This window comes from Plecotus auritus (genome assembly GCF_963455305.1).
Source record: "Plecotus auritus genome assembly, chromosome: 1".
Classification (NCBI taxonomy): Eukaryota; Metazoa; Chordata; class Mammalia; order Chiroptera; family Vespertilionidae; genus Plecotus; species Plecotus auritus.
The window spans coordinates 24,240,139-24,263,123 of NC_137770.1; the positions used below are offsets into that span (position 1 = coordinate 24,240,139).

Here is a 22,985-nt window from a genome sequence, read left to right on the forward strand (position 1 = left end):
AACTCTCTCCTAGCGTGTTTGGGTGTGGAGGTGAACCCATCAACTGATTAATATATTGTACCTTTATCAACACTTCTGTTCTCAGCTACTAGACATTATGGTACATTCTGGGGTGATTAGGAGTCCTTTAATGAAGGACTCTTGCCCTAATCAAAGGATGTTAAACCCAAAGGTTATCGAAGTGTTAATCTTTGAAGTAAAAGTAGGAGTGAGTAGAACGTATCACGTTAACCAGGCTTACATGCCCAACTTCGGATGTATAAGACCCAGTGAAATCCAAACTATCAAAGGGGTGACTAATTGATGGTCATTGCGACCCTCCCACTAGAATATCAGCAGGGACCACCTGTTTCTTTTCCCAGTTTATACCCTACAACCAGGTCAGCATCGGTGACATAAATGTGTTGATGACTTCATGTATTTGTTACCCTGAAGCAACAACCACAGTGACAATGTTGGATTGGGTGAGCTTCAGGAATCATGGAAACTTTCACAAATGGAAATGATCAGGATTTGAGAATATACAAACTTGAAGGGTGTGTGTTGAAAACGGAGTAGTGAGAACCACATATTTGGGAAGTTTAAAGGTTTCTAAAGTGGGATCTACCCTGAGGCTGACCTGTGCTATCAGGTGTCTGCTCACCTCTGACCCTGTGTGTCCCAGAGCCCTTTTTTCTCACGACTAAAAACAAATATTGTGATAGAGACCTTCACCACGCACTTCACCACACTCCCTCATTTCCCAATCCCCTGCAGCTGGCGGGCCAACCTGACGAATGCAACCAGCAGCATTAGGAACTTACTAGCTAACTACTAGCTAGTTAGAGGCTTCACAGTGTAATTGAGGCTCAGAAAATGCTTCAAGAATGAAAGCAATTAATTCTTCCAAATACATCTTGACTACACAAGCATCAACTTGGAGGCTTTAAAAAGAGACTTTCACCTTAGCTATCCTGGCCCCCTCGGCCTGCTGAGCGCCGGGATCCTAGTGAAAGCAGGCTGCCTAAACCACACTTGTGACTTGGCTGGCGGCTGTGGGTATCCAGGCTGTGCTTTGGGCAGTTCCCAGCCCTTCCTCTCCTGTGGGGTCTGCGTAAGTGAACGCTCCCGTGCCTCTCCAGGGCAGCAGTGACGCTCAGAAGCCCAGAAGGCTCGCTGGGGAACAGAGGGCTCCGAGTTGACCGTGCACTAGGAGAACCACACCTCAGAACCGGGCTCTCCTGCATTTGTTCAATACGAGGCAGCGCCTGCTGAGGGTGCGGTGTTTTATTTGTGGGCATCTTTAAGCTTCCTCTCTTCCCCTGCCTTTGGGGCAATTTATTAATTTGTATAAGGAGGAAGCAGAAATGTGATGTCAGCCCAGCTCCCTGACGGGTATTATGCTTTTACTATCTCCGTATAGTGGCAGGTTTTGGTTTTCCAGGTGCTCCCTTGGCCCCAAAGGGCAGGTTTCAGGCCAAGCTCTCCCATCTACCCACCCACCGGTGGAAGTAGGGGAGTCCCGGGAGAACAGAGACCCAGGCCGCCTCTGTTACAGAGACGTTTACCAGATCTAGCACTCCCAGAACCACTGGATTCCCGAGTCTTTAGGAAAACCAGAGGCGGCTATTTTTACACTCGGGCTCTCAAGCAGCTCTGAAGGCCTGGGGCTCGCTAATCAAGCAACCTGGCAGGGGCCCTCGTGCAGGTGGGCAGGGTCCTGCTTTCCGCTTTTATTCCCCTCCTTTCCTCGCAGCTCCCACCCACTCGCTGCGTTAACTTCAGACTCCACAGGCTTCTCTCTCTCTTGCTCATCTCCTCCAGCTGCTGCAATCTGAGGCAGGAGTCATCCAGTCTGTTCCTGCGAGCAGCTCTCTAATGTCTTGCATAACCACCCTTCAGAAAGAGAGACAGGAAAGCCACGTGTTCTAAGAAAAAAGGAGGAATCCTGAGAAGGAAAAGCCAAAGTGGTTGGACCCACGGACGAACTCCTTCCAAGAAATCAGGCAGAGGATGGGTTGAGATTTGCTCTCTTCCCATTAGTTGTAAATGAGGTTTTGGTAAAAGTCTCAATTGTCCAAAGCAAATGACAACCCTGAAGGGTAGGGAGGCTGCCTTACTCTGTGGAGCAGTTTAAAAACCCTTCAGAGTCATTGTTTTGCACTTCACCATGACCCTGGATGTCACGTGACATCCTTCTATGACAAAGGACACGCGGGAGCATGCTTCCTGGCTGTGGGAGAGAAATCAGGAAGGAAAGAAAAGCTAAATGACATACTCTCTGAAACATAAAATCAGGTCTGCTCTTCATCTCAGATGAGAGGAAAGAGCTTTTGCAGATGACTGACTAGGAAAGACCATAATTTGATTTAACCCCAAGCTATTCTCCTTTGGGGCTAATAAGTCTTTATTTGGGAGTAGTCTTTTATATGGGAATTAGTGAATCCATGTTAGCTGCAAGCAGGTAATCATAAGGAAGGCAAAACCAATGAATGCAGACTGGCAAAAGGTTCTTCCAGTCACCTGCAGTAAGTTAAAAGTCCGACAGCACTGTAATATAAAGCCATCCTAACAGAGCACTAGGAACCTACATTGTAGGTAAAATAAATAAATAAAAATAATCTATTTATCTATGGCTCACCTATAACCTAGCTAGAGGTCTGACAAATGGTTACAGCTGAGAACTATGGTGAGAACCAGGTCCAATGCTTTATTATTCAGTGAGAGGAGTGACACCTAGGCAGGCCCAGTGACTGATCCAGTCACCTGGCTAATGAGTAACACGTGACAAGCATGTGCAAGTCTGTTGACCCCAGCACACCAGGCTGCTATCTGCAGTGCTGCCATGAAAGACGTGGACTAAACAGACATGTTTACGAATAGGCGTCCCAGGTGGATGTTGTTTCCATGCGCAGGAATCATGCCGAGGGGGCTAGGGGCTACACACGAAAACAACGGTGCTCTCCTCCGTCTCGCACGGCCCACTTTGGGTGCTCTCCCTTACCTGGATTCCAAATGACAGAAAATTGTGTTGGGAGAAATAGTGCTGTAAACATTAAGACTATGGCATCTCGTAGGCCTTTACATGAGGAAAAGCTTTTAATTTTCCCAATGTCTTAAAAGAGGGGTATTCTGACTGGCCTTGGGGGGCACCACACCCTTTTGAGATTCTCTAGGTCAATGGTCGGCAAACTCGTTAGTCAACAGAGCCAAATATCAACAGTACGACGATTGAAATTTCTTTTGAGAGACAAATTTTTTAAACTTCTTCTAACGCCACTTCTTCAAAATAGACTTGCCCAGGCCGTGGTATTTTGTGGAAGAGCCACACTCAAGGGGCCAAAGAGCCGCATGTGGCTCGCGAGCCGCAGTTTGCCGACCACGGGCCTAGGGAACACTGGGCCATTCATTTGCTTTAAGATTGCTTGCATCTCCTTAAAGTTCACACTGGTCAAAGTCTGAACAATGAATTTCTACAAGTTCAGTATCTAATCCCAAACTGCCCAAATGATGAGTACATATGTTTGAAACTTAAATCCATTCAAATATTTACTCTAGGTTTCACTTAGTATTTTTAAGCAGTTATAAAGCAAAAGGCCAAATAATTTTCAAGTATGTGTCTTTTATTTTTCTCTGACATTTCACAGTCAATTTCTACAAAACTTCATACTTCTTTCTTCAAAAGAATTCACATTTGGTAAAGAAATCTCTACCCTAAAGAACTCATAACTGGAAAAACACTTCGATATATGCACGTGTTACCTTCTGCTGAAGGAATCAGTAAAGTCAGACAATACTATAATCAATAAATGGTAATGAGAGCAATAAATTACAATGTCATTAAACTCCATTCCCATAACCAATTCAATCAGCAGCTTTTTCTAATTTTTTTTTTTTTTTAAATATTGCCAACAAAATCTGCCAGAAGGACTGATTTGAACTAAGAATGGCTTCACACATTCATAAAACAGTAGCTCTGCCACGGGACATCATACCAGATCAAATCATTCATCGTTAAGACCACTGCTACTTACAGCCTTGTGCAACCAACGGAGGTCTTTCTGGTCAACTCCAAGATTCCTCCATTTGCTGATCTGGCTCCTGGCCCCAATGTCTGCTAGCTTCAATGTGCTCTCCTTCCAAGACCCAGCTTCTCTACGTGGCTTCGCCTGCCCCAAGCTCCACTAGACAACAAGCACCCATGCTAAGAGCTTAGAGACTTCCAGCACTAAGTCATAAGGCCAGACAAGAGCTGTGAGGATCAACGATGGCTTTCATCATCTTTTACTGTGACAGAAGGGAAATGCAAACCTTAATCTGGGAAGAAGATTCCAAGAGGCTTAGAACTCCATAAGGTTTTTTGGATGGAATAAATTTGGTTCTTAGCAATTGTGTTCAGATTTTGACACTCAGTAAGACTTACGGCTAGTGCCAGGCTGTTCCGAACGCACCTGTCTCTGTAGCTATGCTGCCAAACGCATTCTGCCAAAAAGGAAGCTTCCTGGCATGGTGCACAGAGCAGAACTGCTGTGGTACCGCAGACTTGGGGAGGCAGAGGGGGGAGGCCCAGACAAAATACTCAAAGGAGTTGGATCTGCTTAAAGACACACTGGCTCTGATCTCTGACACTCTTTCAGAAAGCAAATGGCAGGTAATAATTCTGCATTAATCAGGAGTCTAGAGATTTTACCAAGTTATTTATTTCTACTACTAAATTGGCCTTCCCTAACGCATGCACGTTCGAGAATAAAGTGGAGGCGATCCAAAGCCTTGTAATTTTTTAAACTACGTTAGAGTTACCACTACCTAGCAGATATGAGCTTTAGCTTCTTTCTGGCCTTGGTAAAACTTCAAGAACATTTTCCTGTGTAAAAGCTGGTCATCCAGAAGTTGTTATTAGGTTTTCAAGAGGATAAAATTTTTAAATGAGAGGAGAAAGTTTGAAGCTTTACTGTTAGAATCCAGTTTACCTTGACGATGAAGCTGAAAGCATGTGTGTCTGTAAATTCTCATCACAGCCTCCATTCCCAGGTGAACCTCACATACCCAACACCACCCCTCTGGGTGCTGCCAATACCCAACGCATGGCAGAAACACCGAAGACGCTGCTCCCACTCACTCCACGTCACTGTGCGTCACACGAAAGCTTTGGAGGCGAAACTGATAAGAATGTTTTCCAACTTTACGGGCTTATATTTCATAATCTCGGGATGATCTTAATCCCAAGTCTATTGTGCTTAATAATCACATCTTTCCTCTTTTAGGACAACAAAAGAAGAAAAAGTGGCAGCAGAGGGTTAATTTACACCACTCACTCACTCTCAGGCACCATGAAGCTATCTTTAAGATTTTCACACATAAAACAGGTTGCATTGTTTCAAAAGTAGAAAGAAAAAAAAGCACAAATTACTGCTAACCAAGAGATACTGACCATGTGTTTCTTCAGACGCTAACTCAGAAAAGCAATTCATCGACTGTAACTCCAGATGGTACTGCATCCATTCCATACTTTAAAAAGCTGAAGTTATTTTGCCTATCAGTTTCAGTGAAGAGAAACCTGGTTTGTGATGGAAGTGTCAGTTAAATGGTACCACCCTTTTCCCTGGACTTTCAAGTTTAAGAAAACAAAGCTTTAAGTCATTAAGTGTTTGCACCCTAGGCCCAGCCAGTGCCCAAAGCATTTTAGGTTTTGAACAAATGGCATGATGCCTTAAGGAATGCAACCACACCTCCTCTTACTTTTCTCTAAGATATTCAAGGGAAGATCTGTGAAGGGATCCTTGTCACCTACTTCCTGGCTTGACAGGTGTCATTCAGTACATTCATCCATGTCACTGCATCTCTGATCACAGTTAGTGAGTGGGACAGTGGGAGGCGAACAGGGTTAGTGACTGGGACGGTGGGAGGCAACAGCTAGAGCTCCACACACTCCTCTCTTCTGCTTTGCCCCGTGACCCACCTAAGCACCTGTAGGCTAAGGAAAAGGGACTCAAGGACACCCCAAATCAGAGGTCTTCAGTGGAGACATATGTAAACTGTGCACAGACCACAGGTTAAGACAGCAGCCAGGGATTGGCATGAAGCTTCATAAGTGAACTGTTGAACAGTTTAAGAGTAGAAGGAAAAGACCTTGCATAAGCTTTGGGAAACAGGAGTAAGATAACAGCAGGAGAGTTAGAAAGAACCACTCAAGTAACAGGAAAGTCCGCCTTCTGTGCTATATGTCTGGGTGATCAGAGAATGCTTCGAGGTCTCCACCAGCATGACTAGCCCCCAGTGTTAGCGACGCCTGTAGCCTGGCCCAAGCCTGAGGAGCCCTGCTCTTGGCGGCCTCCATAAACAGCTGGGTCTGCTCCTTTAGCTGGTCTAGCTCCACCTGCGTTGCCTGGTTCTGACGTATCAGCTCCTTGGTTTTCAAAGTGATCTCCAGCAAGCCAGACTTGTGCAGGACTACCAGGGTGTTCTGAAAACGCCTGTGTTTGCTGGACAGCTGCTCTGAGAAGAGATCTGGGCTGCGGCAGAGGTGCTCTGCGGCCCACAAAGGTGAGTTGTAATTAGCTGACAGTGGTGACAGGGGGGAGTTGCTCTCTACCCCATGCAGAGTGCTATCTGATGCACAGACAGGACTGGCGGGGGAAGCAAAGGTCAGGCTGGGAGCTTTAGCCACGTGGCTGCTGGACACCGGCTGAAGAGTCTGTGGACTTCCGCCTGCCACGAGGGAGGGCACACCCTGCAGAGCTGAGTCCTCTGCCAGCTTAGCGCTGGGGGGTGCTGCAGTCGGGGGACTGGATGACACAGCACCGGTCTTGGTGGGCTCACTGGCGGGCAGGCTCAGCCCAGGTCTCTCAGTACAGATCTTCTTCTGCGTTCCACGTTCTCTCTCTTTTGTGCTGGGGGAGAGGCCCCTTTTGCCTGGGTGTGGGGCTATTTTGGTGTAAGAATTCAGAATGGGCAAGTAGTTCCTGGAGTCGGACCTTTTCTCGTTAGTGTGACAGGGACTGATAGGCGAGGGCACAGGCGGGTGAAGGAACAGGAGTTGTGGCTGTGCCGAGATCACTTCCAAGGAGGGCTGGACGGTCCATGACTGGAGCTGGGATGAGCTGCTGCCCTGAAAGCAGATGAAAACAGCACACTCCTTGTTACCTGCTTCTGCTAAGGGGCAAAGCAGAGATTTACAACAATTTCATGTACAGAGCTTCTCTCACATCAGGTAGCCCTTTCTGAAGAGTGTGATTGGAGAAGTGGCTTAAAAATCCATTTGGGCCTGCCATTATAATTTCTTCTTTTTTTTTTTTAATCCTTACCTGAGGATATTTTTCCATTGATTTTAGAGAGAGTGGAAGAGAGAGGGAAAGACAGAGAGAAATATCAATGTGAGAGAAACACATCGATTGGTTGCCTCCTGCACACACCCTGACCAGGGCCTGGGCTGGGGAGGAGCCTGCAACCAAGATACATGCCCTTGACCCGAATCAAACCTGGGACCCTTAGGTCCACAGGCTGACGCTCTAACCACTGAGCAAAACTGGCTAAGGCTATAATTTCTTCCCTTCTTTTTTTTTTTTCACTTTTCCTAAGGCAAAACTGAAGAAAATACCTATTTTTATTCAAGTGCTACCACTCAGGAAAAGAAACTGTAGGTAGATGAAGTAATAAAATAGTTAAGGTCACAACTGAGGCAACAAAAATATGGGTAATACAATTGCTTGGCATGGTTAAAATGTGCTCATCTCAAGACTACAAATGTGACTTTACACAGAGTCTGTCTTCATTTAGTTACATCTGGACCCTCTTTTACCTGAACACAACTTTTGATTAAAGTCACATACTGTCAGGAGTCCATGGGCCCCCTTTTTAAGGCAGTGACACCCAACAGTCATAAAACCACTCAAGGTAATAACAGTTATCAGGAAATGGTGCTTACTACAAGCTAGCACTATGTGTGATGTTTTATATGGATTGTTTCCATAACAACCCCGTGAGGTAGGGATCATTTCCCCTCACAAATAGAAAACTGAGGTGTAGAAAGTTGAAATAACTTGCTTTAAGTCAACAAGATACTAAGTGACAGAGCTGGCTCTAAAACCCACCCTAACCATTCCGCTACACTGCCTTTTTGTTATATTACTCCTCAGTTATGCATTTTCATTTTTAATTAAGTACTGATTCAGATGGAAAGCTAATAAAGAAGGGCATGGCTATCTTTTTCCAGTATTTAAAAGCCAGTCCAGTTCCAACCTGGTCCCAAAGATATGAATTGGTGGGCTGGTCACTGCTGAAGAGAGCTATCTCCCACACGTGCCCACCATTTTGCACACCTTTGAGCTTCCTCGATGTGTGGCTAGAACTTCAGGCCAGCGATAGTTCATCTCCTGTGCAAAAGTTGGGATCATCTGGAGAGTTCATTCTGAAGCCCTCTTGGTATTCAGATATACGCTGGATGTACGTAAGCAAGCAATGCTAGGCCTAGCACCACTCTTCCCTGTCAGAGCAGATCCAAAAGCAGGGGTCTTTCGAAGCAGACATCAGCCTAGTCCAGCTCAGTCAGAAGCAAAACATCAGGCTATTCCCCTAGTCACGCGTGACCTAAGGGTGGACCTACTACGAGGCAAACAGATCCAGAAAATTTCTAATTCACTGCTTTCCTACGCTGATTTTACTGGATTCTTCCTAATGCTACTATGCCCATTGCTGTAGTAGATACTTAGCTTACTGGTTATAATTATTAGATTTTACAATATATTATTTACGTTGAAATCATCTGAGGGAATACAGGACAAGATTTTAGACTTGGCTACAATCTCAGGGTCATTTTCCATGAAGTCTTCACATTAAAGATGAGGAAACTGAAGCCCAGGTGGTTAAGTAATTGTGTGCAAGATCACATAGTCGAGTGGCAGAACTGGAATCAGACCTCCAAAAGAAAAGTATCTAAAACCAAGACATTAGCCCAATCGGTGTGGCTCAGTGGTTGAGCATCGACCCATAAACCAGAAGGTCACGGTTCGATTCCCAGTCAGGGTACATGCCTGGGCTGTGGGCTAAATCCCCAGTGGGGGATGTGCAGGAGGCAGCTGATCAATGATTCTCTCTCATCATTGATGTTTCTATCCCTCTCTCCCTCTCCTTCCCTCTCTCTGAAATAAAAAATATCTATATATATAAAAGCCTAAGCAACCGGCCGACCAGCCGGTAGCTATGACACGCACTGACCACCAGGTGGCAGATGCTCTACGTAGGAGTGGAAACCACAGGCATGGAAACATGGAACAGACTGATGAATCTCAGAGGGAAGTGGGGAGGAGGGAGGGCGGGAAGAGATTAACCAAAGATCTTATATGCATACTAGAGGCCCAGTGCACAGATTTGTGCACTGGTGGGGTACCTCAGCCTGGCCTGTGGGGATCGGGCTAAAACCGGCTCTCTGACATCCCCTGAGAAGTCCTGGATTGCAAGAAGACGCAGGCCAGGCTGAGGGACCCCACCGGTGCATGAATCCGTGCACTGGGCCTCTAATACAGCGAACCTTTCGGACCTTATGGACCACCGGTTGGTGACCACTGCTCTAGTATAAATATCAAATAAAATAAAACCAAGACATTACACAAAATACACATATTTTAAAAAGTATATCACTGTTTTAATCTTGGAATGTGCTGGATTCTAACGTGTGAAATAACAAGACGAAACTCCTAGACGACTCCATCAGGTCCGCCCGCCCCAAGTCTCCCATCTGCTGATGGAACCAGCAGCCTCCCCAGCAGGCCTTTGTCCTGGAGAATGCAGCTCTGCTGGAAAAGCCTACCCACTCCTCAACTGTGGGCTGTTCTCCGCCCTGGGGAGCTGCCAGCCTGCCTACAACAAAGAAGGCATATAAACACAGACACACAGGAAGGACTGACAAACAAGGGAGCCAGAGAGGAAGGCGGGGAGAGAGAGAGCCAGGAGAAAGAAAGCCCTGAGAAGCATCACAAACTGACGGGGTCTGGACAAGCTCACCTGGGTTCCATTACGTGTCTTTATTCTCTCTCTTAGTTTCAATAAGCAGAGCTGTTTTTCCTGCTGAGGTGATTTGTCAAGCAAAAATTTTCAAATTCTTTGTCCAAACTCACCAGGTTGCCTTGTTGAAAATCGGTTTGTGTTCCTCGGAAATAACTGGGTAATAGTTAAAACGTAAGGTTTCATGGCAGGCTACAGCCATGTATGTTCTTCTACCTGAGCTGGAAGGTCGGCAGCATAAAGCCAGTTTCAAATGTCCTAGCTTCCAGCAGCCTCATCAATGGCCCCATGGGAGAGCTGATATATTTTAGAGCAAAGCAGGGTAAGGTTAAGTGTTCTTAAACCCAGTTCATCAGATTAAGTTCTGTTCCCAAACGTGGGGGCTTAGATTTTCACCTAAATCTTTTCTTGCATATCTGGACAATAATCACATATTATGCATAGTTATGTAATCAAGCTCCCCACAGGGTGTTTTTCAGCTCCACAGCAATGCCATGCAGACTCTGCTGGGGCAGCCATATCTTAACCAAAGCTTTTCCACTAACGGCATGTCCTTGGCTGATTACTAAGAAAAGGCTCAGAATGTGACAGGAGAAACATGGAAATTGCCTCCACTTCTCAAACAAATAAATGCATCCTACATTTCTAAATTCCCAGGGCATTTCAAGTTAAAAAGAGATTCTTTTGTTTATACCCTGAATTCTGTCATCTGTTAACTGCACTATGAAAGTTATGACATTTCTGCTTGGTTCTTTTATACATGACTAAAGAATTCCGGTGTTCCTCTGGATAAACTAGGGATACAGAAATAAAATAGTCTTGCTGTCCTGGAGTCCTTTTTAAAACACTGTCAGTAGTTGAAAGGAAACATCCTTTCCCCAGGACAGAGTACTCGGCGGCGTGGTTCTAGTGCTCTGCTCCTAAATCCATCCCAGGTGGAGGGGAGCCTCTGAGCACAGGAAGCCCAGGCACTTGAACTTGCACCCCCTCACCTGTTTGACCAGCACGTTCTTCATGACGACCATGGGGGACAGAGTGGGGAAGGCACTGCTCGCAGCCTTGGAGTTCAGTCTTGGCCGGTCTTCCCGGCTCCAGCCTAAGGCGCTCAGCATGTCCTCGGACTCCATTTGCTCCGCCGAGCTCAGACATTCCGAACTCCCATCTGGTGGGCAGGAAAATGGACAGTTCACCCAGGCTCTTGGCTAGAGGCTGGTAACCAGGCCTCCTGGGGAGTGGTGGGACACCTTGAAACTAAACGGAACATTTGTGAGATGGGTTTTTGTGAATTTTTTTGAGGAGAGGGTCTTTAACTTTCATTGGACTCTCAAAGGCATCCATAATTATCACCTCTGCCCCCAAAGATTGGGAATGACTGCCCGAGGACTTCTTTCTAATTCTTACAGACAAAAGCCTGCATCAATTCAGAGTCCTGTGAAAGTAATCATCACCAGTCTACAGAGCTGGGTGGAAGGCTTCAAAGTTAGTTCATTTCATTACTTTCACATTGATGTTTCTATCTCTCTCCCCCTCCTTCCTTCCTCTCGGAGATAAATAAAAATACGTATATTGTAAAAAATAATAATAAATACAAAACCTCAAAACTTACATCCATGCTGAAATTAAAAGAGTTTCTTCCTAAGTTTTCCAGTTGTAAATTTTGGATAAGTTAATCAAAGCTGAGGTTTAAAATGTGTCTGTCATTGTTGTTCCCTCTACCCGGTTAGACATCTCCTTTGTTCTGTGTCTACTGGGACCCTGCATATTGGGTGATACTCTCCAAGGCAAAGAAAATAAGAACGCCCTCCGTGAAATCCATCTAAAAGGACTTATTTAGCTATCCACTGGAGCATACCCAGAGACTGCTGTAACCCTGCTAGGAGAAGTCTGGGGATACCCTAAATGCTCATCAAGAATCACAGAGTCAACTAGATGAGGCAAGCCCGGAAATTAACTTTAATTTAAATGAGTACAACTGTCAACACTTGCAGTTAAGTCAGAATCTACAGTGACGCCTTTTAGAAATTACAGATGTGGGAGTCTTCCCCTCCATCTACTGAATTGATTGATCTGGTACCCAGGCAGAAATATTTCCACAGAATACCAAGGGCAACCTCTAGTCAAGAACCAGTAGGCCAGAAACAAAGGCCTCAGGAGCTAAGTACATACCTGGACCTGGGTCTTGGTTTCTAAATGCCATTCTACAAGAAAAGGAAACCAGGGGTCCTTAGGTTCCAAGTCTTAGGCAGGGAAGGTACAAAATGAGCCTGGACATCTTATTGTCCCAGAAAGCAAGGAAGTACTCAAACACAAATGGAAGCATGTCGAAAAGACACAGGAGCTAACTAGAAGGGACTCCCACTGGCCCAATATGGGACAATCTGAATATCGAAAAGAATAATGATAATGGGTTGACAAACTGAATTACAAAAGAATTCCATGAGCCACAGTGATACTCAAAGAAAGGGTTGGAGGAGAGAAAGTGCTTCTTTACAGAAAAATGACAGCTAATAAAATGTACAAGGGATAATAGAATTGGATCACCATTTTTAAACCACGAAGTAGTGACTGATTTGGGCAAAGATCATCAATGGATGCTAAAGCCACAGGTCAAGAGTTTGTTGGGGAGCAGAATAGTCACACAATCTCAAAATACCATCCCATAAATTGCTTATAATTACAAAGAAAAAAGGGTACTTTTACATTTAAAAAAGCTGGTATATGCTCCCTTAACCAAGTGTAAACACCACCTTAACCAAGTGATCAACCAGAGTATCAGCAAGAATAAGACAAACTTAAGAGTCTCCTTATGTGTGCAATGAGAAGGATATAACAGAAAAAGTGTAGTAGGCTGTAAAAAAAATGTTATCCTGATTCGAGTAATGGGAAAGCTATCAGAAAAATCCAGAGTGTGGGGACATTCTACAGAACAACAGGTCTAACTCATTCAAAGATGTTGATGTCATTAAAAAATAAAAAAGAACATGAAAGATGAGGGAGCTGCTCTAGATTAAATAAAACTAAAAAGACAGGACAACTAAATGAAATGTACAATCTTCAATGGACCCAGGATCTAAAACAAATGGACCAAAAGACTCACAGTTAAAAAGGACACTACTGGAACAATGGGAAAACTCTGATTATGGACTGCAGCTAATTAAAAATCGCAGATTAGCTCTAGCCGGTTTGGCTCAGTGGACAGAGAGCCGGCCTGCAGACTGAAGGGTCCTGGGTTCAATTCCGGTCAAGGGCACATGCCCATGTTTCAGGCTCAATCCCCAGTAGGGGGCATGCAGGAGGCATCCAATCAATGATTCTCATCATTGATGTTTCTATCTCTCTCTCCCTTCCTCTCTCAAATCAATAAAAACATATTTTTTAAAAATCGCAGATTACATCATTCACCAAGTGACTGAAATAATAACTCAGGCAGTGACAAAATCACTGGCACCTGGCCCAGATGTGGCTGGAGGCATTCACTGGGGTCACTTTCTGGAGCACAACCAGTTTGATTGGTTTTAACACTGCCTATGTCTGACTAGCACAACACTTCTTAAAGCACTTCTACAGAATAAGGGAACTATCAGAAACACCATCCAGACTTGGGGACATACTACATAACAACTGCCTGAAGTTGTTGGAAAGAGAGGTACCAAAATGTCAACAGTATTGAGAAAAAATAGGTGGTGGGATGATAGATAATGCTTATACTTTTCTTTCCAAGTTTCTACATTTCTAAGCTTCTACAATGAGCACGTATCACCTTTGTGATATGAAAAACAGATGAAAACAAACTTGACCTTAAAAAAAGAGAGAGACAGTAAGCCTGCAGTGTTTCCCAAACCTGTCTGATTACACAATTCACCAGACACAAAAAATAACCCCCACATTCCAGGCCCTCCCCCAAGACCCTCAACATCACAATGTCCAGGAGCGGGGTCTGGCGAGCAGTATTTTTAACAAATGCCTCAGATGAGCCTTATGATGAGGCAAGCTTAGGAAACAACGCTAACGACAGAGAAGAAAAACCAAAGGCTACACGTTGGCCCTCGCTTCCCAACTGTCCTTATCCTAATCCCTCCGTCAGTAGGTGCTCGGTTCTTCTCTGCGCAACAGTCTATTTATAATTTGGCTTCTCACACAGCCTCCCTACAGGGAGGAAATACAATATACCAACCTAAGGATGAGGCAGGTCTATCATTCCTAACAGCTGTATTTTTCAGTATAAGTTAATAAATCAGTAGCATGGACTGATTAGTCCAGGGGTCCTCAAACTTTTTAAACAGGGGGCCAGTTCACTGTCCCTCAGACCGTTGGAGGGCCGGACTATAGTTTAAAAAAACAACAACTATGAACAAATTCCTATGCTCACTGCGGGCCCGGGACGAGTCGGCTGCTAAGCAGGACAGGCAGCGGCACCGGCGGGCCGGATAAATGTCCTCGGCGGGCCGCATGTGGCCCGCGGGCCGTAGTTTGAGGACGCCTGGATTAGTCTCTCTGAGGCTGGATAACATGTCTTCTTCTAGGAGAAGGCTCCATCCCAGAGTGCTAACCCAGCCAGAATCCCCTAGTATCACCTTTCTGCATTCCCTGGGCCAAAATGTTGACACTAGAGCCATGGTATGATGTCAAGCCACTACTCTCAGACCTGGAAATAAAGGTGCCTCAGCACAAAACTGAAAGGTTCACTGGGTATGCAGCTAGCCCTTTCAGGCAAGGTTTGGGCAAACTAGTAAGGAAAACTGATCTCTTTCTCGTCTCAAATAGATACTCAGCTTTGGAATTGGGCCAGAAGGCTCACAGTCCAAATGTGAAATGCATGGATATGGGGAGGATGGGTTGTAGAGGGAAAACATTTTTAAACAAAGCAAAATTACTTTCTTAGCAAAAAAGTTATTTTAACAAATTATATACTCTTTTGTTTTAATTTGTTATATGGTGACAACATGCAGTATTTTTTCCTGCAATGTAACTATTCCTATGGAAAAGGAACGAAAAAAAAACGAATTATGAGTAAATATTTTTCCAGTAACCACTTGCAACAATTGTAAGATTTAAAAACTGAGATGAAAAAAAGATGTCAAATCCCCTGGCCAGCGTGGCTTAATGGTTAAGCATCGACATACAAACCAGGAGGTCCCGGTTCCATTCCCGGTTGGAGCACATGCCTGGGTTGCAGGCTCGATACTCAGTGTGGGGCGTGCAGTAAGCAGCCGAACAATGTTTCTTTCTCATCATTGATGTTTCTCTCTCTCTCTCCCTCTCCCTTCCTCTCTGAAATAAATAAAAATATATATTTTTTAAAATGTTAAATCACTCCTTCAGAACTAACCCCGTGGTGACTCTGATGGGTACCCTGCCATATGGCACCAGAATTGTCATTTTAAGAGATCAGATATTTATTTATTCTGTACGTGAAAGTTTCCCATCCCTATCACACAAAGGAGTTTGAGGGAGGACCTCTTTCAGGCAAATCATTCATTACAATGTAGAAAGAACAAGGTATTTTAACCTGAAAATCCAGAGTCCTTGTCTGACTCGGCCGCTGCCATGCCGAGTTGACGGGCCACTTTTTTCATCTCTGTGCCTTTGCCTAGTTTGGCCGAGAGTCTTCTGGGGCTCTCTCTGGACGGGTTTTTCCTCTCCATGTTTCACTGGGCTGGAAGCGAGTTCACCAGGACTCTTTTCATCTGGGTTGCCCTGTGAAAAACAACAATTACATAAGAAGTCACTGCCTAGACAGCTGAAACAGGTGACTGAAATGGTGAGTAAAGAAAGGGCAAAGAACACTGGCCTCACCCACTTCCTCTGCATTTTCTTAGAGGTCTCAACCGAAAAGGCTTCCAGTTTACTGAGCAGTAGAAGGGTTTCCACCCAAAAGAAGTCCACTGTCCTCTCCCTGCCTTCTACATCTATTACAAATTCAAGGCACACACACACCACATTCAGTGGAGGCTTTGAAACGGCTAACAAAGGCACATTTGATTAGGTTTCTGGACTGGGTAACTCACCCTGCTCCCTGAAGGAGGAGAGCAGGGGGAATGCCCATCTGGGACAGGGCTTGCTTTCCCCGGTTACATCTGCCACCTCCCATAGTGTGCTTCTCAAATAACCTTTCACTTCTCTGGATGTTTTACTGAACAGAGTAAAAACAACTCCATTTATATGCATGCTACTTTTTGGCTTAAAAAGCACTTTTATGCACAAATAAGATCATATGGAATAGTGCTTTGCTTCTATAAAAGCCCACAACATTACTGCTGTTAATTTTATCTCACTCGACTCTCACGTCCTCCTCTCTTGCTATCCCATTTTACAGAAGAGGAGGTTGAGGTTCAGGTAAGCTACATTCAGTCCTTTAAAAATCTTTATCAAGTGCCCACTATGAACCAGGAATCATGCTAGGGCTGGGGATACAGGGTGAATGAGACAGACATGGTCTACCTTCCTGGAGCTTACATTCTAGAGGGAGATAGACATTAATCAAGTAAGCACACAATTAATTACTATTTTGATAACAGCCATAAAGGGGAGGGGCTAAGAGTCTGGGGGGACAGGGAAGGGAAAGCTTTCCCGAGGAAGTGACATGTAGCTGGGATCTGGAGGAAGAGACAGAAGTTGGGAAGTTAGCTGGGGAAGGGAGCCGGGTGGGTGTGGAAGTCTGAAAGCCCTAAGGGAGAAAGGAGCCCGACACATTCACAGAGCTGGAAGGCCCGGGAGGCCAGGGCACAGTGCAGGGGGTAGAAGGCCATGTGACATGAGAAGGGTTGGTGTGGGCCAGACAGGCAGTGCCTTGTAAGCAACGTTGTAAAGACTTTGGGTATTAAGAGCAAAGAGAAGTCACAGAGAGATTTTAACCAGGAAAGTGACAAGATCAGATCTGCATTTTAAAAGCATTTGGGTGCTGGAAACTAAATTTAGGGAGAGGCCAGAGCAGCATTGAGATCATCTATATACTATTATGTAGTCCCAGTGACTTAAGGTGGTGGCAGTGGATAGGAGAGAAGTGAACAGATTGGAGACATTTATTTAGAAGGCTGACTTGATGGGGCTTGGTGATTGTATGTTGGGGGATAGATGGTGGAGCCAAGAAGAGCCCAGAAGATATATGGTGGGGTGGCTAGGCAGGTTCAGTTTAGGCCATGAGAGAGAAGCAACTGTGGGTCATCCAAGTGGAGATGCTTGGTAAGCTGTCACATGTACATGCTGAGAGCCCAGGAAGAAGCCTAGATTTGCCCCAGTGATAGCTAGTCCACTGCAGATCCATAACTAAGCTAACAGTGCAAAGAATTAGATGAATGAGCCCTTCAAAGGGCTGGGAGAAGCTGAAAGCATTCCAGATACTCTAACAAGGCCATTTGAGGCAAAGAGGAATGGCAGCAAGATAAGAACACAAGGGCTATCACAGGGCTCAAGACAACAGGAGGCCAACAAGGAAAATGACAAGAATAAAACTGCCTAAGTGCTGATCTCAATGTTTGTGTTCCCCTCAAATCCGTATGTTGAAATCCTAACCCCCCAAAATGATGGTATTAGGAGGCGGGCCCTTTGGAAGGTGCTTAAATCATGAGGGTGGAACCCTCATAAGTAGGATTAGTGCCTCATAAAAGAGGCTCCAGACAGCTTAGTCCCTTCCACCATGCAAGCACCCTGATCTCAGACTTCCAGCCTCTAGAATCACTAGCAATAAATTCCTGTTGTTTGCAAGCCACCCAGGCTGAGATATTTTGTTATAGCAGCCCAAGTTGACTAAGACAGTAGGTATAAACAAAGCCTGTAGCATTTTAATTCACAGTCCACTCGCAGCTTCATCCACTTGTCCTGAGTGCAGAGAAACACGAGCCCCCGCCAAACAGCACTGTATCTGGAACACCCCGAAAGGCCAAGGCTGAACATTTCTGCCCATCAGGATCTCGTGGAGAACATCAACTACTCCAGAAGCAGAGGAGGGATTCAAAATAAAGTAAAATTAAATAGAAGACAAGGATGCTTTACAAGTGTCCCTGAGCAGCCCTCTGGTTCATACGTTTGCATACAGTGTAAGTGGGCAAAAGGGAACACACACATATCTGAATGAGACTAAATCTTAAGCACAATTCCAAGTAAAGATTACTTTGTACCACACTGAGTTCATTTAAAGGAACTGGTCTCCCCATGTCAAACTAAGCACTCCTTCACAGGTCACAGGTTTAGTCCTCGGTGCACAGAAGATAAACAATGGCACTGTCACATCTTGTACAGCACTATGCAAAAACAACATCTCTCTATTGGACGGCCAGGAAGTTCGACAGTGCAGCCTAAAAAAATAGACTAAACTGTATAAGTGTATCTCTTATTAAATCAGAATCCCTTTGTATGAAAATCAAGACATGTGCATGGAAAGTGAATAGGAGGTTTCTTCAAAATGGAAGTAGATGTCGCTTATGGATGAACAATCAGATGTATTATTCAAGTCTGACCCTACTGTTGATTTAGATTAGGAAAGCAGCTCATGTTAGTTGCAACTGAGTAAGAACTTGACAAAGTTTCAAATTATCTTACAAAATACGGATTATTTTACGGGTATTTTAGATAAGGCATCCCAATTTAGCCTTCTACAATCCTAGTGACAGGAGGAGAAAGGTCTTGCTGTTGTTATTAAAATGTATTCAATGGAGCTCCAAAAAGATACACAGGAATTTATTCTGGCCAGTCAAGAATATGCAGGACAACACTGAGTGTGAAATAAAAAAACTGAAACATTGACAAGTTGGTTAAAAGGAGAACGGATGCCAAAATTTTAGATCCTGGGGAACTGGCGGCAGTTGGGAGGTAAAAAGCACTTTAGAAGATTAAATTAACTAAGTTGGATGTGAAAGTGACTAAAAGTGTGAAAGCCTCTGTCCTAAGTTCTCCTTATGCAGCAGGAAGCCTGAGTGCCCAGGGACGTTCAAAAAAGAGAATGAAGGACTACATCCAACTTTGACCTCTCTGCTCTGAGAGGAGAGGCGCTTCCTCCCCAGAAGTGGTACTGAGGTCATCAATTAAACAGGCCCCCTCTACACAGCACCAATGAGGCTCTCTCCACAGGAGAGAAGCAGGCGGACGGCATTGACTACGGCTGCTCTCAAACCCAGGGACACACAAATGGCAAAGTCTGAAAACCTCAAGATTTTCTTCTTCCTTGGCATTATTTTACTCATAAGCTGGCTAGGGGTTGAAAATGGGTTACGGGGACTCTTTCCCCCTCCCCACGTGAGAGTCTGTGCTGTGAGAGTCTTTCTCCTTCCCCACGTGGGAATCTGTACTTGTTCTTTAGTAAATTTCCACCTTTGCTATAAAAAAGGGGAAAAGAAAGAAAAGAAAATTGATTCCCATGCTCTGACCCACTGTGCCATCTCTGCTTCCTGGCACAGACTGGAAACTACTAACACCACCTACAAACATCTCAGATGCTCAGGAGCCTGACTGCACTAAAAGGACTCCCACTTCAGCTTCCCAAGCTGTCAGAATCGACCCTGACTGGGCCTCTTAGTAATAGGTAACACAGTGTCCAAAGGTTCCCAGCGAGAACAGTACGTCCTAAAACTTATCATGGAAAGTGAACATAAACACAGAGGCTTATATAAACAGGCATAAGATAAAATTCTAACAAGTGCCCCACAGCACTTGGCTCTTACTTCTATTTTTGCACTTTTCACATTAGACTCTAATTACTTGTCTCTTCAACCTCAACAGTGTGTGTTTTTTTTATCTTTGCAACCTCAGCTCCCAACAATATGTGTGAGATACTCAACAGAATAATAAATGCCTACAAATCCCCTCTCCTGCTGAGCTTGCTGACAGCCCTAGCAGCTTAGCTGTCACTGAAATACGTGAACAGCTTGAAGGTCAAGAGTTGGCATTTCCAAACACCATGGTTACCTCAAGACCTAACTTCCAGCTCTGGTCTCCTGCAGGAAGACCTCTCATCTACCCCTTATTCTAAGATGAAAACTCAGGGATAAATCCATCAACCAAATTAAAGGTTGGTTTAATCCAAAAACAATCTCTATGATGATTTAGGCTTATGAATAAAAAAAAAGGACACCCCAGGTTTACAAGGAAAGGATCTGAAATGTTGCTCTTAGATCATTCCTTTTATAGATACTTGGCAACTTTCCCGAGAGCTCAAGTTTCCTTTAAAATGTGTCACATGCCTAACACCCATGCATGGACAGAGTTGTGAAGAGAAAGCCCAATCAGAGACTTAAACACAATCAAGTAACAAGGCCATAAAAAATTAAGACCTGACAGCCCAGAAAACCATGAGTAATCCCAGTTTGAATTATGAATGCATTACAGAAGTCGTTTTCTCTTGGCCCGCATATTTAGAGATACCATTCTGGGGAAATGTCGGTGTATTTTAACAGGGAACAACCCCTTTACCGCCCGGTTATACCTAAATCTCTAACATTCATCTTTCCCTTCACATCCATTTTTATTCTTCAACTTGGCTGCAAAAATTCATGTCAAAGATCCCAAACCCCAATCCCATACAATGTCCTGTTTGGCACCTGGTATGGCTCACTCCATTCTCCTCTTCCAAAGAGCAGATGATTAGAGAACTTCCCTCAAGATCCCTGCTTCCAGAAGGGTTCACAGCAACGGTACCCACTCCCTATTCGCGCCAGCCCACGCGCATCTGTGCCAGACAGCAGGCGTACCCTCCAGGCACCCGAGCCTGCCAGCTCAGCAGGGCAGAACTGGACAGACCCTAGGACTGTGCTGTGACTGGCATTACCACCAGCCTCCCAGGGCAAACGCCCAGGCCACGCAACCTGCCAGGACTTGGGCAATAACTGGGAGCCCGATTTCGGCCTGAATCAGAGCTCCCCCCAACTCACTCACTAACTCCTTGGCACTTCTTTCCCATCTCCCCAACCCCTGGCACCATGCCTGGCCACCTGGCCACCCAGGAGAAATAACCAGCCAAGTGAGTGACAACACGTCTCTGGAAAAGACAGCATACCTGTGCCTCGGACCCAGAACGGGGCGCTCTCTCCAACCCCAGAGTGGAGTCCCAGGGCCCTCACCAGGTTATCAGCTCCCGCACCCACTCACCTGCCCATTCCCTGCCCCTCAGTTCACAGTCTGGCCGGAGGCCTCCAGCTCGCCCCAGTCCCTAAGCCCACAGGCTGTTACCTCCAGCCCTAGACCAGGGCCCACCTGCCCTAAAGGTCTTACCCCACTGGCACTCCACACCAGCCCCCTCTTGGTACTCAGCCCCCTCTTGGTACTCATCCGCCTCCTCACTCTTGATTCCCTGTCCCACCAAGTCCCGCCCCTCAAAACCAAACCCACCAATTAACTGGGGGAGGGACGCACACCCTCTGCTCCCACCGTTTGGCCCTCTGTCCCCCCAAAGTCCTGATTCTCCCTCTTGCCTACCTCGCGACCCTTCTTCTTTCCCCTACTCCCACCTCCTTTCCCACGCTCCTCACCCAAACCCTCTCCCCGTGAGCCCAGTCCTTCCTTTCTCACCTCGGGCCGGGGTCGCGGTCGCCACTTCCAAGTACAGCCTGCGGGTCAAGTGGCGCATGCGCCTGGCCGGGCCCGCGGCTCCATGACAACCCAGTCGTCGCCGGGTCTGGAGCAATCCCCTCGGCCTCCCGCCCCTTTCTCCTCCCCCCGCCTCTGGGGCGGCTTCCGCCAGCCACGTGACCGGCTCGGAGGACCCGGCACCATGGAGACTGCTTGCTGTTCTCCTAGAGGGGCCCTTAGAGGAGCACTCTGTTCCCGCCTCCGCCGGAACGCGAGCCCCTCCAGCCTCTCAGGGGGCGCGGACGTCCCGAAGAGGCCGGCGCTCTCTCCGCGGAGGGCGGGCGTCTCTATGGTTTCTTCCCGGCCCCGTCGCCATTTTGTATGGGGGGACGTTGAGCCCCAAGCGACTGGGGTACTGTTTCGGGACAAGGTTTGGAGAAGTTTCTGGCAGGCACGGCAGGAGGCACGATTCTCCTGCGGGAGCGGGTGGAGGTTGGCTCTCGTTTTGTACGCTGGGACACCGTTAGGGTTGAGGTCCAGGACAGGCCATGCTGACTGGCACGCGCGCCCCAGGTGGCGGCGCCCCGCGTGGGAGGACATGCGGCCAGCCTCCCGCCCCTTCGCCGGCGGAGGCGTGCCCAACCGCCCTGCGCCGCTCACGTGTTTGCCACGCCTGTCTGGGCTGTTGGTTAGCCTTCCCTACTACCCTGCAGACCAGGCGGGGACGCAGTGTTTCTGTTGGATGATTTCATGTCGCTTGGTGTATAAGTTACTTTGTCTCGGGACTGCCGAGATAGTGGGTTTTAAGTGGATACTGTTCTCCGGCCAGCTCTCAGTGAAGCGACATAATGACCCTACAATCGCTAAAGAATAAAAGGGTTGCCCTCGCCGGTTTGGTTCAGTGGATAGAACATCGGCCTGCCAGGTTCAGCTCCGGCTGGGGGCACGTGCCTGGGTTGCAGACTCGACCCCCAGTAGGGGGCGTACAGGAGGCAGCCGATCAGTGATTTTCTCCCATCATTGATGTTTCTCTCTCTAATCCTCTCCTTTCCTCTCTGAAATCAATAAAAATATTTTTTTAAAAAAGTATAAAAGGGGTTGGGATCAGTTGAAGTGATGCTTTGAATCAGCGTTGCTTATTGTTTAGAAAATATTCCTTTACTGGTGAAAAGGAGGGACACGATTTAAAGAGACTGACAGGAGGCAAGTTCTAGAGCTGCCCTGTCCAATAGGGTAATGCTAATCTTCGGAGGGTATTGAACTAATTAAAAAGTGGGCGGGGGGGGAGGGGGAGGGAGCTGCTTAGATATACTAGTCACATTTCAAACCCTCAATAACCACATGTAGGTAATGGCTACTTTATTGGACAGTTAGGATGCTAGTACTTGGCCAGCATTGGAGAAAGTTGTATTGGATAGCATGATCTGGATAATAAAGCTGGGGGACTGGCCCTATGTAGGTAGTACAAGCCTTTCTTAGGGCTGCTAGGTCACAATCATGTTAGTCCT

General features: G+C 46.1%; 1 protein-coding gene across 7 annotated transcripts; it reads right to left on the reverse strand.

Annotated features, from left to right (window-relative positions):
• Positions 1 to 5,305: 5,305 nt before the first annotated feature.
• On the reverse strand, positions 5,306 to 21,632 carry CIPC (CLOCK interacting pacemaker). Of its 7 annotated transcripts, none has more exons than XM_080641708.1 (4): positions 21,478 to 21,632; positions 15,488 to 15,675; positions 10,971 to 11,140; positions 5,306 to 7,087 (listed from the first exon to the last, which is right to left on the reverse strand). In XM_080641708.1, the coding sequence occupies exons 2-4, from the start codon at positions 15,621 to 15,623 to the stop codon at positions 6,197 to 6,199; spliced, it is 1,197 nt and encodes a 398-aa protein (XP_080497834.1). In that variant the 5' UTR covers positions 15,624 to 15,675; positions 21,478 to 21,632; the 3' UTR covers positions 5,306 to 6,196. The 7 variants fall into 7 exon arrangements, with proteins under 7 accessions (XP_080497834.1, XP_080497839.1, XP_080497835.1 ...); XM_080641713.1 differs by having other exon boundaries at positions 10,971 to 12,689; positions 13,072 to 15,675; positions 21,478 to 21,599; XM_080641709.1 differs by lacking the exon at positions 21,478 to 21,632 and adding an exon at positions 21,181 to 21,357.
• Between the last annotated feature and the right edge of the window lie 1,353 nt (positions 21,633 to 22,985).